Below are 14704 nucleotides of genomic sequence, written 5' to 3'. Positions count from 1 at the left end.
TTAGTCCTTTAAGCCTAGCTAGTCGGGGCTGTTAGTTAGTACATGCTGATGTATCATGTGTTTGTTTTCAAGACTAATCTTTTTGTCAAGTCACAAGGTTAATCATGGCCATGTAAATCAAAGCTAGTTCCCTCCTGGGTCAGTGGACCTAATTATTGGTATATACTGGTGGATTGCATGTTTTATATTCAGGAGCTAGTTTCTTCTGGATCTTGTCTGGAGCTGATCGTGGCCGTCGTCACCAAAGATCAAAAGAAGATATTATGTTTTACTGTTATGCATGGCATATTTTTTAAAATTAAAACACGATGGTATATGTATCTATGATTGTCAATTATTATATTTAAAAAAAATTAATTATACTTGATCGCCAAAAATATTGGTAACTTCCTGTGAAGCTCAATCTTTATTATTATTTTTATTTTTTTAAGATTAAAAAAAAATTATAGAGATTGACAAGCCGTGGAGCATAAGATTTTAAAGAATATTTATTTAATTTTATTTTAAATAAATATTTAAAATTTTATAATAATTATTCTTATTAGTTATTAATAAATTTTTTATTAAATTAATAAATTAAAATTTTATTTTTATTATCACGGTCTGAGTTTGGATCGGTACGATTTTATTTGAATGAAAGAGCAGATCTTGCATGAGGCTAAATCTGAGAAATGTGTGGCCATTTATCACGTGATCCGACGGATCGGGACGTGACAGAACATGCTGCGGGCGAGGTGGGGTTGATTGTACTTGCTCCAGCTGGATGTGAGCTAAGTCCTTGACTGTGTCGGCCTTTTGGTTGGGTATTTGACATTAGACGGGGACCCTGAAGCGACCGAAAGTTCCGTGACGAGGGATGCAAAAACGTTTTCCACTGAAACAGTAGGCTGCATGATGTCTAGTGTAGTAGTGTAGGCCATTGGCAACCACTGTTTTCTTGTGTATGAAGCAAGGAGGACCTCCAAACATGGTCAAAAAAAGATCCTACATGGAGAAAAATGGAACCAAAAAGTTTCCAATCTGGAAAGCCTGGGGGACAGAATCATTTGATTACTTTAATATTCGAGAACGAGCACATGGTTTGAAGCGCTCAATGTGAGCAAAAAGTGGATGGTTGGGATAGAAGAAGTTGAGCCATTATCAAAAAGGCTGTCTTGTCCAACCTGGACACTGACTTCCAAATGATCACTATAAGATGTGCAAATAAATGAAATGAAATGAAATTCTTTGAAACCTCAATCTGATAAGTGCTGTAAGAGTCCATTAATTATGCCATCAAATATGCAATAAGCCAGGCCAAATTTCAGGAGAACTAGAAACAAGAGGAGATAATGCTAGACGTTTGGAATCAAGAGAAATAGCATAACAAATAAAATCAGACATTAAAAAGGAGACCTGTTCTGGCTCCTCAGGAACAGATCCTCATCAGCCAAAGGCTGCAACCTCAAAGACAGGTCCGAAGACAGCCCCTAAGCACAGAGCAAAAATAGATAGGGGTTTTCGGGAATTGAATAAAATTAGACTCCAAAGAAATCAAACCAAATCTGGCCTCCAACCTTGCTGGACCCTCAAACTTGAATGTGAATTGATGAGTGGGACCTCCGATAGAAGAAACTGATCACGAGAGACCCGGGTTTGGCCTCCAACCTTGCTGGACCCCCCCCCCCCGAACCCTAAAAACCAACAAAAAAAATCACCACCAAGTAATTAAAAAAAAAAAAAGGATAAAAAACCCATCTTCTCATTATAAATGTACGTGGTTATCACTTGCAAGCCAATGTAGTCGAATCTACAACAAAAAATACATTTTATGCTCTACATTTTATACATTCGATCTGTTTGGGTTGATTCTGGTTGTGTCTGAGATACTTAGTTATCCAAGTCCGATCTATACTCAAGACAAGTCATATTTTTCAATTCAAGCCTAATCCAAGTAATTTTGGTTCGAATTGGACTATATTATTTTAGACTGGTAACAAATTAGGAGGAGGTCAATCTATCCACTTGCAGTCCTAGTTGGAGCGAAAAGCTATTTGCATGTTTACATCCTTTTCCATGTCACCCTCGAACTGTAATTTCTCTTCATCGATGATGGAGTTTTTTCTTGTTGGGTTGGAACAAAAGAACTATGTGAGTCAGAGTTCATCTAATGGATGCTATTCAAATCTAATCTGCTCTAATTTCTCTTAATTGATGGCGCAGTTTTTTCTTGTTGGGTTGGACAAAAAGAACCGTATGAGTCAGAGTTCATCTAATGGTACTATTCAAATCTAATCTGCAAATGATTGCTGGGAACCATAAAACTTTAAAAAGGTAGAAATGGAGTTGGACCGGCTCTACCATTTTGGTTGGGTGAACGTAATGAGTTTCCTTCAATAAAAAAGTGATATATAGCTCTTGCTTTTGTTTGCTTGTCATTGTCCACTTTAGCTTTTTCTCAAACAAGAATCGCAAAAGAGGAAGAAAACACATTGAACATCTCTATCCCTTAGATACTTCAAAGTTCACTGAAGTACTACTCTTTCTTGATGCAAAGTTCAGTTTCAAAGGCTCTGTCGATATGGAGCATGCTAATCTTTATGGTCTCTCAAATGACATTATTAGGGTTTTAACTGACTCAAAATCTGTACTGATGAGCTGCCTCTTGCACATGTTATACCAAATGCCTTTGATATGATTACATTTACCCATCCTTCTAGGTAGTTATTGTAATCAATTTGGTATTCTATGATGAATCAAAAATTATGTACAAGGATCTTCAAATTCTACTCACAAGAAGCCTAAAAAAGGGGGGAAAATAACAATCAGAAATCGACCTTGATGATAACATATGTTTTTTTTTTTGTGGTTCATGGACATTCTGGCTCTTTTGTAAGCTCAGATTAATTTGGTACTGGTGAACAAATTAATTTACACAGACCTGGGATGGAAAAATTAAGAACACCTATTGGGTGACTTCTTTCTCTTACTTCCTGATATTTTGTGAAAGTGATTGGAAGTCATGGGGCTACTGACAGCTTTCATTTGGTAGTATTGGTGGACTGGTCCTAAATGCATGCTTTCTGCAGCGCTGGAAGATGCCATCATATAAAAGGTCGAACTGTACTCCTGCTCTTTCTCGATTCACAATAAAAAGAATGTGATCAGCTTCTATGATCTTGTAGTACCTATGCAAATTCATAAATGTCATTCAGTTTAAATCGGAGAAATTAAGCTTACAAGAAATGCTGAAAATGATGAACTCTGGGGTTTAAATCGGAGAAAATTAGCTATACAGCCAGAATTCTGATCAAAATACAATTACCTCTAGAACTGAGTTTGTAGCAATTATCAGGCAAATGCTTCAAAACATATTTATGGGAGAGAGGAGGAACTATACATTCTGTTCTCATTATTCAACCTAAATAAATTCTGAAATACCTAAACACATGTTTTGTTTGCCTGTAAGTGGGCATGACCTCTCATGGATTGGAATTTGATTAGTCATCAGTTTGCTGAAAATTACTTCTTTAAAACAATTTCATAGAAACAGGTTTTCAGAGCGGTCCGGTTTAAGCTTCTTTTATCTAACATCTTGGATCGAAGAAGCGGTTTAAGGGGGTTTTGGGGAAAAAAGGGAGATAAAAGAGGGAGGTGATGACATGGCAGATGGAGGACTTTGGAGAGTTGGAACAAACAAATAGGAGGCAGCGTTGTGCCATTGCATGGATAAGAGGAGGTGTGGTGGAAAAATGGCTATTTCTTGAGATGGAAGGATGTGATTGGGTGTAGAAAATTTAGATCTTATGAAAGTGAAATTTCAGATCATAAGAATGAGTTTCAGAAAAAAAAAAACATGGGCTTCTAGGTACCTAAATATAATCTCTTTAGATTTGGCTTTGTGAGATAATTGTCTTATTAGAATTTGTTCTAGCATCTTTCAGTATGCATGGATAGGCAAAATTTGTTGTAAGTCAGGATTTACAAAATCTCAGGTTCAAGAACGTAGTGGCCAAAGAGCTCTTCAGTTTTCCTATTAATCAGAGGGCAAGTGCTCAAACAAGACCATGCAATTTTTCTCTTTTGTTTTCTAGGAGAATTGGACAGCCAAAAGTTTCTCTATTTTCTGTTAGTCTATCATAATTCAGAACTCTTCTCTTGGACATATCATGACATAACATATATTTTCACACATAATACCTAAATAACAAATTTGGTTACAGGGCAGTTGGTGATGGGAAATATGGGAATGCATAAAACTTTATTCAGGTTTCATTATATTTACATTACCAGACTCATGAAGCTTTTCAAAAACATGATTTATGAAAGCGTCCAAATAGCGTTTAATATTGTTAGTGTCAAATATATTATCTCCTCATGAGATCGGCTGAGGAGATCATGGACAACAATTTTTATTCCCCTGCATGGTTATGAACAAGGTTGATTGTAAACAAATTGCAATATAATTACCAAGACAAGCTTTGAATGTGGAATCAAAGTAATATTGGAACTTGTAAAGGAGCATGTTAAATGATCTATGCATTATCACAAAATCCAAAATCTGGGATGAATTTAGGAACCATGATAAGGTCAAGTAATGAAATTTTTAGAAGTGAAGGATAACAAGGGCATAGAATTATAAAAAAATTAAAGCCTCTAAAACAGAAATTTATGCAGTAGACACATTTAAGAAGTTTCAGAAGTCAATGTTCAGAAATTACTTGGACAAATTGAAGGCGTAGTAAGATTTGGAAAGATTTTCATCATATAAAAAAAGAACAAATAATCCAAATACTATAACTAATAGTGAAAATTAGAGCTGTATACAGTTCAGATACTTCAAGGTGTGTTCATATGCCAGATGCTACAGTACTTATCACAATTATGGTGAGGATAATGAAAATATGATACAAACCAGATTCCTGGTTGCAAAGGCTGGCATTCTGAGTCATCCATAACAAAATGGCTCGGGTGCTCGATGGGTAGGCGAGGGTGCGTCATGGATATGGTGTTGAGTGCTCCATCATTGTCTTCCCAGTCTTCATCCCTGTAGTCATGGTGCAAAAAAAGATCATACATTAGCATTCAGCAGAAAAGATTTGCAACAGAGCTTCATATCACAAGGTTTCAGTTCAGCTTTATACTTACCTGTATCCTTTATAAGGTGGAGGCACATTGGAAGGGTGGCGCCATTGGGTCATTTGCAAGACTCTAATGAAGAGCATTGGGTGGATACCCAGCACACTAGAGGGAAGTGTAAGTCCCATGAATTTTCTTGTTCTTTTGGTTGCATAGCTAAAGTAGAATGTGTTGGGGAATGTTTGGAGACTAGAATTTAGCTTCATGGAACCTTGAATTGTGAGGTCAGGTAGGATCCAATCCCCTGAAGCAAAAGGTCCAGTATTCCCCAAGAGTAAATCAATGAGACCAGCAATACCAGTCTTTCTCCATCCCATCTCGAAGTGATCGAACCCAAAATTGTAGTAGTTCTTAAGCCATGAAATGTTAAGCCAGTCATAAAATATGACTCCTAATCGACAAAGCTGCAGCAGGGATATGGACTTCATTGACCTTCCATCTTCTGGCCTGCGACAGAATTGATGCAATTTTTTCTCAAACACTCAAAATTTACATCTGCAAAAGATCTGTTTTTTTTTTTTTTTTGAAAATCAAAAAAATATAGAAAAATATGAATTCTGAAGGAATAATTTTTCAAATAACTCCACTCACTGCATTCCATCATAATAGGTCCTAGTGGTTCCATTTAGTGCACCAGATAAGGAAGTGATGCTCAATACCCAGTCCTCAGAAATATTCTCATAGCCACTGAAGGCCTGAAAAATGTTGATCTTTAGTTAAAACAATGATCGCTATATAAGTGTTGAGTCTTCTGACTTCACTAACATATATTTCAGGCTTAGGAAATTGAAATAAAAGATTGAGTACCTTGTCAGCAAGCATCTGCTGCAACACCCGAACGACTTGCACGCCTGCCGAGTGACCAACAAAATGAATTGGATGGTGTTCATCCCACTCTGGATAGTGTCCTGCATTCCGATCAGAATAAGGATTTAAATCAGATAAATAATTCTCTTCCATGGATTTTTCCTTTGAACCTCTAAAATTACTCTCAAGGGCAGGTGTTGGTGCAATGGTAAGGTTGCTTTATTGTGACCTCGGTGTCATGGCTTCGAAACACAAAAACAATCTCTCTGGCAAACAATGAGAGCCTCATGGGAGGCCTTTTTACCTCTGAAATGAACACTATTGAGACATAAGACAATTGTTTACCTTGCCCATAATTCTTCCCAAACTGTGAATGCCCATATATCCTGCTGTGCTCCTCTCCATAGTCCACCTGCCCTCCCTTCAAATAGTAGAACAATTCGCGCGCCCTGAATCCAAAAACACAACCAACCATTTGTTAACAAAACAATACAATTAAGAGAAGAGCATAGATAAGAAGCCTTGACGACAATATAAATTTCCACCTATCATGTATGCTGGTTAAGGATCCTAAATCAGGAACCAAAACACGCTCGTCCTTCTTCTCGGCCCCGGCAAAATATGACAACCCTCCAAGCCTCTGCAATCCAAACATCAAACAGAATTGATCCATTGTTCATCCACCAAAAAAAAAAAAAAAGGGAAAATTCCATTCATGGCATTGAAGAAATCCACATCCACAAGCACGCACACACCCCTTTGCCAAAGCCAAAAATTCCATGCACCAACACGATAGGCGGCGGCGAGCCTTTCAACACCGCCACCTTTCCTTCTCTCTCCCCCTCCTCCTTCTTCGCCACCAAATTAAACGTGTTAGGCTTGAAGCAATCCGTCACGGCCTGCGAGAGGTCCGACGCCACCGCAGAGCTAAATATGTAGAATCCGAATAGCAGATGCACGGTCGCGCTTACGAATAGCTCTGCTAGGCTTAGCATCCCCACCGTCAGCCTCCCCATCACCACCTTCTCCTCTTCCTCCTCCTCCTCCTCCTCTCAATGGAAATACAACAACTTACCAATGAGAGAGAGACAGAGACAGAGACAGAGAAGAAGCGAAGGGAGATAAAAGAAGGCTTGTGAACCTTCTTCTTGCGTCTCTCTAGGCCGTTTTTTTTCATTTAAGGAGAAGGGAGGGGACAGGAAGAGGTCTTTTTCCTTCTACTTATATTTGTCTTTGGTGCTCACCACCCTCTCTCTCTCTCTCTCTCTCTCTCCCCCCGTCTCTTGGATAAAGCGGAAAGGTTGTTGGGGCCAACCAAAGATCTAAATTTTGACGCGGGGGATTCGGGGTTTTATCCACCCACCCCAGCAAACGGGAAAGAAAGCCTAAGAATAGAAGGTGATAGTTTAGTTGGAGGATAAGATGTTTGGTTTATTTTAGTTGCGGAAAAAAAAAATTGAGTTAAATCCAACCTCCCTCAACTGCTCTGGACAGCTTGCAGCTGCTGTATCCCAAAGTATAGTTATCGATACACCGTATGGATATTTTATGATATAGATATGTTGATATGATAAAAATTAAAAAAATTATGATACAGATATGACTAATTATTTTATATTTTTATTAATATTTAAATATATATAATATTTTAATATTAATAAAAATATATAAAAAATTAAATTATATATATAATATTTGAATATTAATAAATTAAAATTTTAAATTCTAACTAAATTTATAAATATCATCATAAAAAATAAATAAATACTTGCAATTAACGAAAAGAAAAAAAAAACTAGCGGCCTAAATAAGTAAAAGAAATTAAAATAATAAATCTTGATAATCCAGTGATAATAGTTTCAGTTGCTTCATTCTCTGCATCATTAACAAAAAATTTTTCTGCATCTGATTTATCAAGAGACAAACTTGCAATCTCAAAAATATAGAGATAAAAGTATCGATGTCGTATCGAAAATGTATCCTGTGTTGGTACACACCTAAAATAAGAGTATCTGTGCTTCATAGCCTAAATGCCATGTGCAGGTTGGTGCTTGTATCCTTGTAGCATCTACACTTATGGGAATTGTGTCATTCGAGGAAGATTTAATGTGGTAGGGAGCCTTGTAATATTGATCGAGTTCTAAAATATATTTAACTTGGGATGGAATATTTGTTTTCTGAAATATTCCTCACAGTCCAATCTTTGTCCGAGGAATGTTTACTGGGAGCCCTGCAATATGGATCGAGTTCTAAAATATATTTAAGTTGGGATGGAATTTTTGTTTTCTTAAATATTCCTCAAAGTCTAAGATATTTAAAAAGTTCAATAGCTGTATTTCATTTGTTTGTTCAGAAAGATTGTATGTTTATGATCCTTTGCAGTATGTGATTCACACCGTCGAATTTTATGGAATGCTTGATAGCTATCATTGATAGATAAATGACTATCAAATAAGACAATCTTATGTACCATATATAGTGTTATTGTTCATAGCGTCCATCTTTTGATAGTGGCCATTAAATGCTGCACAATACTATTATGATGTATATTGCAGAAGATTCTAGGTGCTACAATACTATTCTCAAGATATAAACTATTGATCCTATGAATCGCATTGTTTGAAATTTTAATTTTTTGGTACCTTGATCGAGCTCGATAGCGATATTTTTGAGCCTTTTATATTTTTAGATTTTTTTGGTCCTCAAAAATTGAACAACTGTAATCTACTACAATGATAATGGATAAACATCATTTCCTTAATCTAAGCAAGGCCAATCCTTTGGTGGAATTTTTTATTATAATTTATAATATGTAGGAGGATGAGATAAGCTTGGAATCATTTTGAATCAGAGAACTGAAATATCTGTTAAGGCATCTTTTTCTAGGCTTTATATTCAAAATTACTACTAATTTCATAGGTTGAATTATAATAATTCTTCGATTAATTATTGTAGATGTTTTGTGATGAGTTTGTAGCCTTGCACTATGCATTTGACTCAGTACCTCGTACGGAAGAAATTATTAAGCGGACCAGATCTACCATCACAGATAAAAAAAAGAAAGTATAGCTTGGATTGCTTTACTCGTAAAAAAGAGAAAGAACAGGAAAAAGGGATTATACATAAAAAAAAGAAAAAGAAAAGAAGGAACTAAATTAATTCTAGGTCCATGGTGGATCTGGTTCACTTAATTATTTCTCCAGCCTCTACATATTCCCCAGTTACCAGCCTTCCAATAGTGATTATATTTTTTTTACTACTATTTTATATTCCATGGCAAAATGTTATCATCTAGCATTTGATATTTTATTTTTTAATTAATGTCCGTAGTCAGTAGTTCCCAGAAGAGACTAGATAAATTCATATCAAGTCCACATGAGCTCAATCATACCTTCTTTATAGTTTAATCATCAACATCACATGCAAGAGGATTCCTTCTAAATAAAGTCCTTCATTAAATATTTGCGTCTCAGAAAGCCCCAAAGATGAAGCTGGCATTATGTTGCGCTGTTGGGACCATTTAAGGCACTTTTAGATTTGATTAAAAGGAATCTCCAGTTGGCACAATTATTTTATGATAGAAGGTCTCCTTCATGTAGAGTGAGTGTGATGTTTAGTTTAGGATGGACTAAATGCCGGCAAAGGGCAGTACATTCTTCATTTATTCGTCAGTTTTTATTTCTTTTTCTCCTTTAAGAATTCTAGGTTTATTCCAACCAAATTAGGGATGGCAATGCTTAACCAAACTACAATTCTTCATTTATTCTAGTATTTTGAAGAATTCTAGATTTCAAGTTGTTGCAAGTAAGTACTGCTGGATGCATCCACACGAGCATACTAATTTGAAATAATTTTGGTTGGTACTAGTGATAAGTGATTGTGGATGAGTGTCAATGGATTGAATTTGGTAAGTTCCAAGTTTGATTTTGTCCCAGAGTTGAAATGTCAGGCTTTGGCTTGCCTCTGCAAGAAAACATTTTCTAATAATTTTTTTTTCAAATTTCTAATAGAAAATATTTTAGATTCAATATAGCTTTACATATTTGAAGTTTTAAAAATTAAAGATGAGCTGAAAGAATTTTTTGAAACATTAAAAGAAAAAAAATGTTATATTCCGTTTCTTGTTATCAATTTATTGGTTTGAGAGAGGAGGATGGGGTATCACTCTAGCTTGCATTCTCAGAATAAAATGATTACAAACAGGAAGGAGATCCTAGGTATATACTAGCGGAGCATTCCAAGTCCCAAAAAGGTGTATGGAATATTATATTAGAAAGGAAATGGAATAAGGGGACATATAACTGGAATAAAAAAAAGAAAAAAAAGGCGTTCAGCATCTAGAGTCATCTCCATCGCATACAGCAGGAACGGTTGAATTTCTTGTGGGTGTCAATGACTGCTTTTGGTAAAGCTAGGGAGCCGTGGCATCCAATGATAGGTTGAATAATTCTTTTATGAAGATATGATGGTGCGGGTTCGAGTGGCTTCCTTTGTGCAAAAAAATGATCGGTCTTCTTTCCATACATGGTCCTTCTGAGAGCACAGATTTCAAAGCATTTCAAACTCTATATTCATTTATCTGCACAAATCTCAAAATAATAATTGTATGATCCATGGATGGTTTCATATGAAGGAAGATGAATTTTTCTTTCGAACGAAAGGTACAACTCTTGTTCTCATGATAAAGTAGAGCCGTAGAAAAACCATGCTTGTTAACATTTAGGAGAGATAAGCTCGATTGAGATACAATTTATGCTTGATTCAATTAGAAATGATATTGAGCTAAAAAAAATTTTAAAATTGAGGCTAATCTAAATAGAGAGAACAAATTTAGATAAAAGCATGGTTTGACTCGTTAAGAGCTCGCCTTAGGGCTCATGTGAGTGGAGCCTAAGCATGATATGTCAAGTTCAACTCGATCTCAAGTCTGGCATTGGGATGGGTATGGGTTGGGCCGAAAATCTATCAACCCTGACTGACCCATTTATTCAACAAGTCAAAAACCAAATAGCAAACCCAATCTTTGATTAGACAGCTAACCTAGTTTGTTAAATTAAACTAAACAATTTCAAGCAAGTTAAATGAATCTTAAACAATTAAATGGATTAAGCGTATCTTAAACAGATTGGTTTGTAATTATATTGACCCAACCTAGCTATTAAATAGGTCAAAGTAAGTTAAATGTGCTAAGGCTATCGTCTCATCTGAATAAAGAGGTCAAATTTGGTCCTATGACCCGGACTAATTTTCCCAAACTTAAACTGGCTTAAATTGGGTTAGTTGTGGGTGGGTCATAAATTATCATTTTGTTACATATCAAACTAAGCCCAACCAAACTGATGCCCAGCTCAGCTTCGCTTGGCTTGTTTGGTTTGTTTGCAACCCTGGATGCAAGTACCTTTCCAGTCCTAAAGTCTATCTAGGCCTATAGTGCAGTAAAGAAAAACTTATGGAGCTAGACCATGCCCTTGCAATTTCTTTTCTTCACATACTATGGCATCATGAATCATTATACTATTGTTGAACTTTACTAAAAATTATTGTAAAAATATGCTTCAACATTCTTCTTTTCAAAAATTTTATTTTTATTTTAATTTTATTATCTTTATTTCACGCTCCGAACTCAATATCTGGATCGGATACGTGATGGCCATATATTCTTAAAGACAAATCCTAAAGAATATGTAAGGCCCTAAAATCCATTACAACCTCAAGATCATGTGAATACTATTCATCTCAATTCATAATAAATAATTCTACATTAATATATATTAATTTTGTATAATTTATAAAATTTGATCACTCAATTGTCATTAATGGTGCTCATCTAATTGATTCTTTCAAATCAAGATCCCAATCATAGCCAAATACAAGCATCCTATAACTTTGAAAAAGAAAAAAAAAATCGAAGGAGAGGGGATGAGCTTTATAGCCCAGTAGGAATCTCCATACATTATACCAATATAGTAATATAATTTAAAAATAGCAATAAGTAATAGAACATGAAATCTAATATTAAATATCAAGAATAACTCAAACATCTACATAAACATATATCAAATATATATCTTGTCAAAATAGGCATCTCATCATATTTCAACAGGTAAAATCTTTTATCCAGCATAAGTTTCATGTCTTATCATCTATTTTTTTTATCACATATCTAATTTTCTTAATCTTTTCTTTTCCGATTTTGGACTAATCAGACCATGCGACAATCTTAATCGAAACAAATTTTTGTGATCTTTTTCGAATCAAATTCTGATGATTTTTATTGGATCAAGTTCTCATGATCATTTTCAGATCAAGTTCTCATGATCTTTTTTGGACTAAATTTTCATGCATAAGCTTATGAAGGCTGTTTCACATGATGAGGCTAGTCTAAATAATATCTTTTCTATTTGATTATTACATCTCATTTTATTAAATCAATTTCAGTTTATAATGTGATGAAGATAAGTATATTATATCCATATAAACATATCATCAATCACTGATACCTATATATTTTCAATAAATAATGTACTCATATTGAAAAATTATACAAGAAATGATAGCATCTCCAACATGATAAATCCATTAACATAAATCTAACGATGCAAAATCAACGATACAAATCTAACGATAAAAATAGTATATATAATGATGATTATGTACAGAGATTCTAACCTCTACCGATGATTAATCCAAATAAAAAAATTGATGAATTTCTCAATCTACGAACTCGGAATCGAGGTATTCCACTCGATACCTTGTGCAGATGGTCACACCTTTATATGATCAAGGTCAAATATAAAAATCATATGTAGAAAAATTACAGATAAACACTTAAACATCATAAGTCTAGGATCCCTCCTAAAATCAACGAATTGATCTAGATTATCTAGATATCTGAACTTTACACTAGTCCAAAAGATTCTAGAGAGAGAAATCCATGAAGAGAGCAAAAAAATTAGAGAGAGAAAGTAAAGAGAGAAAGTAAAGAGAGAAGATAGAGAGAGAAAAGAGAAAAGATAGAGAAACTCTCTCTCTCTTTCTCTTTTCTTTTCTTTTTCTTTTTCTCTCCTTTTTTTCCTAGTTTTATTCTTTTCCTTTTTTTCCTCATTTTCTTCTCTTCTTCTTCGTTGAAATAGGGGAGGGAAAAAGCTTTACGCCGGTCATCTCTACGGTAGCAATCCCAAACAACAACAAACCCCTGGTGGCTTCAGCCCACGGACACCCGAGCATAATCGCATTTAGCTAGGGCAGTCGGTCCGATGAAAGGAAAGGAAAGAACAAAATAGGCTAGGTCGGTTTCAAGGATTGATGACTTACCGGTGCCAAATGATGGGGAGAAGAAGATGGAGATGGGGTTGGGATTCTCTTACCTTGACTCCAGCAGTGGATCAATGGCGAATCATGGAGAATAATTTTCAAAGAATCAGGAAAATCTGATTGGTTTTCATCAGCAATAGCTCACAACTAAGGGGTGGATTTACCTAAAGGGGGAGGGAATGGCTTTTATAGATGGGATTTAAGACTCCAATGAGGTCTCAAATCCCTATCCCGCTCAGATTCAAAGAAGAAAGATGGAGGAGTCCTCTTCCGTTGTTTCTATTTTTTTTGTGTGTTTTTGGTTTGGCTTTAAGATTTGTACTGGGAAGCTCTAAGTGATCAAAGATCGGGTTACTACATTCTCCCTCTATCAAAAAAAATTTATTCTCGAAATTAGTATATCTTAGGTATTGAACATTAATACATAACCCTCATATCATCCTTATATAACCCTCATATCATCCTTGAGCTTCCAATTAGTCTTTATCTCAGAGTGCATATTCCACAAGTCCTCAACATAAATAATTATGTGGTATTACAAAATTAAATTCTTTCTATCCATAAGACAACAAATTCTCTTGTTCTCTTAATCTTGGCTTAAAATACCATAATTCCTTGCCCATGAAATTGGTTTCTCTCGATTAATTTCACATGAAAATCATAATCGACCCAACCGATTCTTAATAAAAAAAATAGAAGAGTCTGGACCATTAGATACTCACCGTAATCTATAGCCTTTTTTATCTTTTTAACTTAATATCCTACATGATGTAACAATTAAACTCTGATTATAGAAAAACTTCAAATCTATTCAAATAAATAGAGTAATAATATAAAGCTTAGAAAAGAATATCTATGCCCAAACGTTCTACATCCGAGCTCAACGAAGGATTATCAATCTATTAGTCTAAACTTAAGATGCTCAAAATTTTTCTGATCATTACCAATAACAAAAGAACCAATCACTGAAGATGGTAGTGCAACATCTAGATGAACCCAAGGATCAACAACTTTATCCTTTCATCATCAATGGCAATTTTTTTTATTGAAAATCGAACTAAGTCTCCATTCATAATATTTATTGAGTTAGAATTAGTATTCTTAACTAGTTCTAATATAAGTTACCACCATACTTCTACTGTGCACTTTGATCTAAACCGACCGAATCCTTTAAGGTTATTAGATGAATCTGATAATAATACTATTTTACATCCAAATCTAAAAAGATCCAATCTTTCTAATTTTTGATAGATTTTAAGCAAAACTTTTAATTTTTTTTATTCCTCGAGCATATCACATCAAGATTAAATATTGGACCACTTCCATATTTGAAACCCTTGTATAAGCTCCACTACTCGTCTAAAACCCCATAAATTTAGAATAAATTGGAATAAGTTAACCCTAGGTTTACCTGAAAATCAATTAAATAATTCTAAACCGACCTTTCTTTTTTAAAAATAAGGAT

General features: G+C 34.9%; 1 protein-coding gene across 1 annotated transcript; it reads right to left on the bottom strand.

Annotated features, from left to right (window-relative positions):
- Positions 1 to 2793: 2793 nt before the first annotated feature.
- LOC105057849 (uncharacterized) lies at positions 2794 to 7115 on the bottom strand. The gene is made up of 8 exons (XM_019854734.3): positions 6681 to 7115; positions 6471 to 6565; positions 6271 to 6374; positions 5926 to 6026; positions 5710 to 5813; positions 5128 to 5565; positions 4895 to 5026; positions 2794 to 3167 (listed from the first exon to the last, which is right to left on the bottom strand). Exons 1-8 carry the CDS (start codon positions 6939 to 6941, stop codon positions 3008 to 3010), a joined length of 1395 nt encoding a protein of 464 aa, XP_019710293.1. The 5' UTR covers positions 6942 to 7115; the 3' UTR covers positions 2794 to 3007.
- Between the last annotated feature and the right edge of the window lie 7589 nt (positions 7116 to 14704).

The sequence above is a fragment of the Elaeis guineensis genome, chromosome 14 (assembly GCF_000442705.2).
Source record: "Elaeis guineensis isolate ETL-2024a chromosome 14, EG11, whole genome shotgun sequence".
NCBI lineage: Eukaryota > Viridiplantae > Streptophyta > Magnoliopsida > Arecales > Arecaceae > Elaeis > Elaeis guineensis.
Note: the sequence above shows the minus strand (reverse complement) of the source record. Positions and strands in the feature narration are given on the sequence as shown.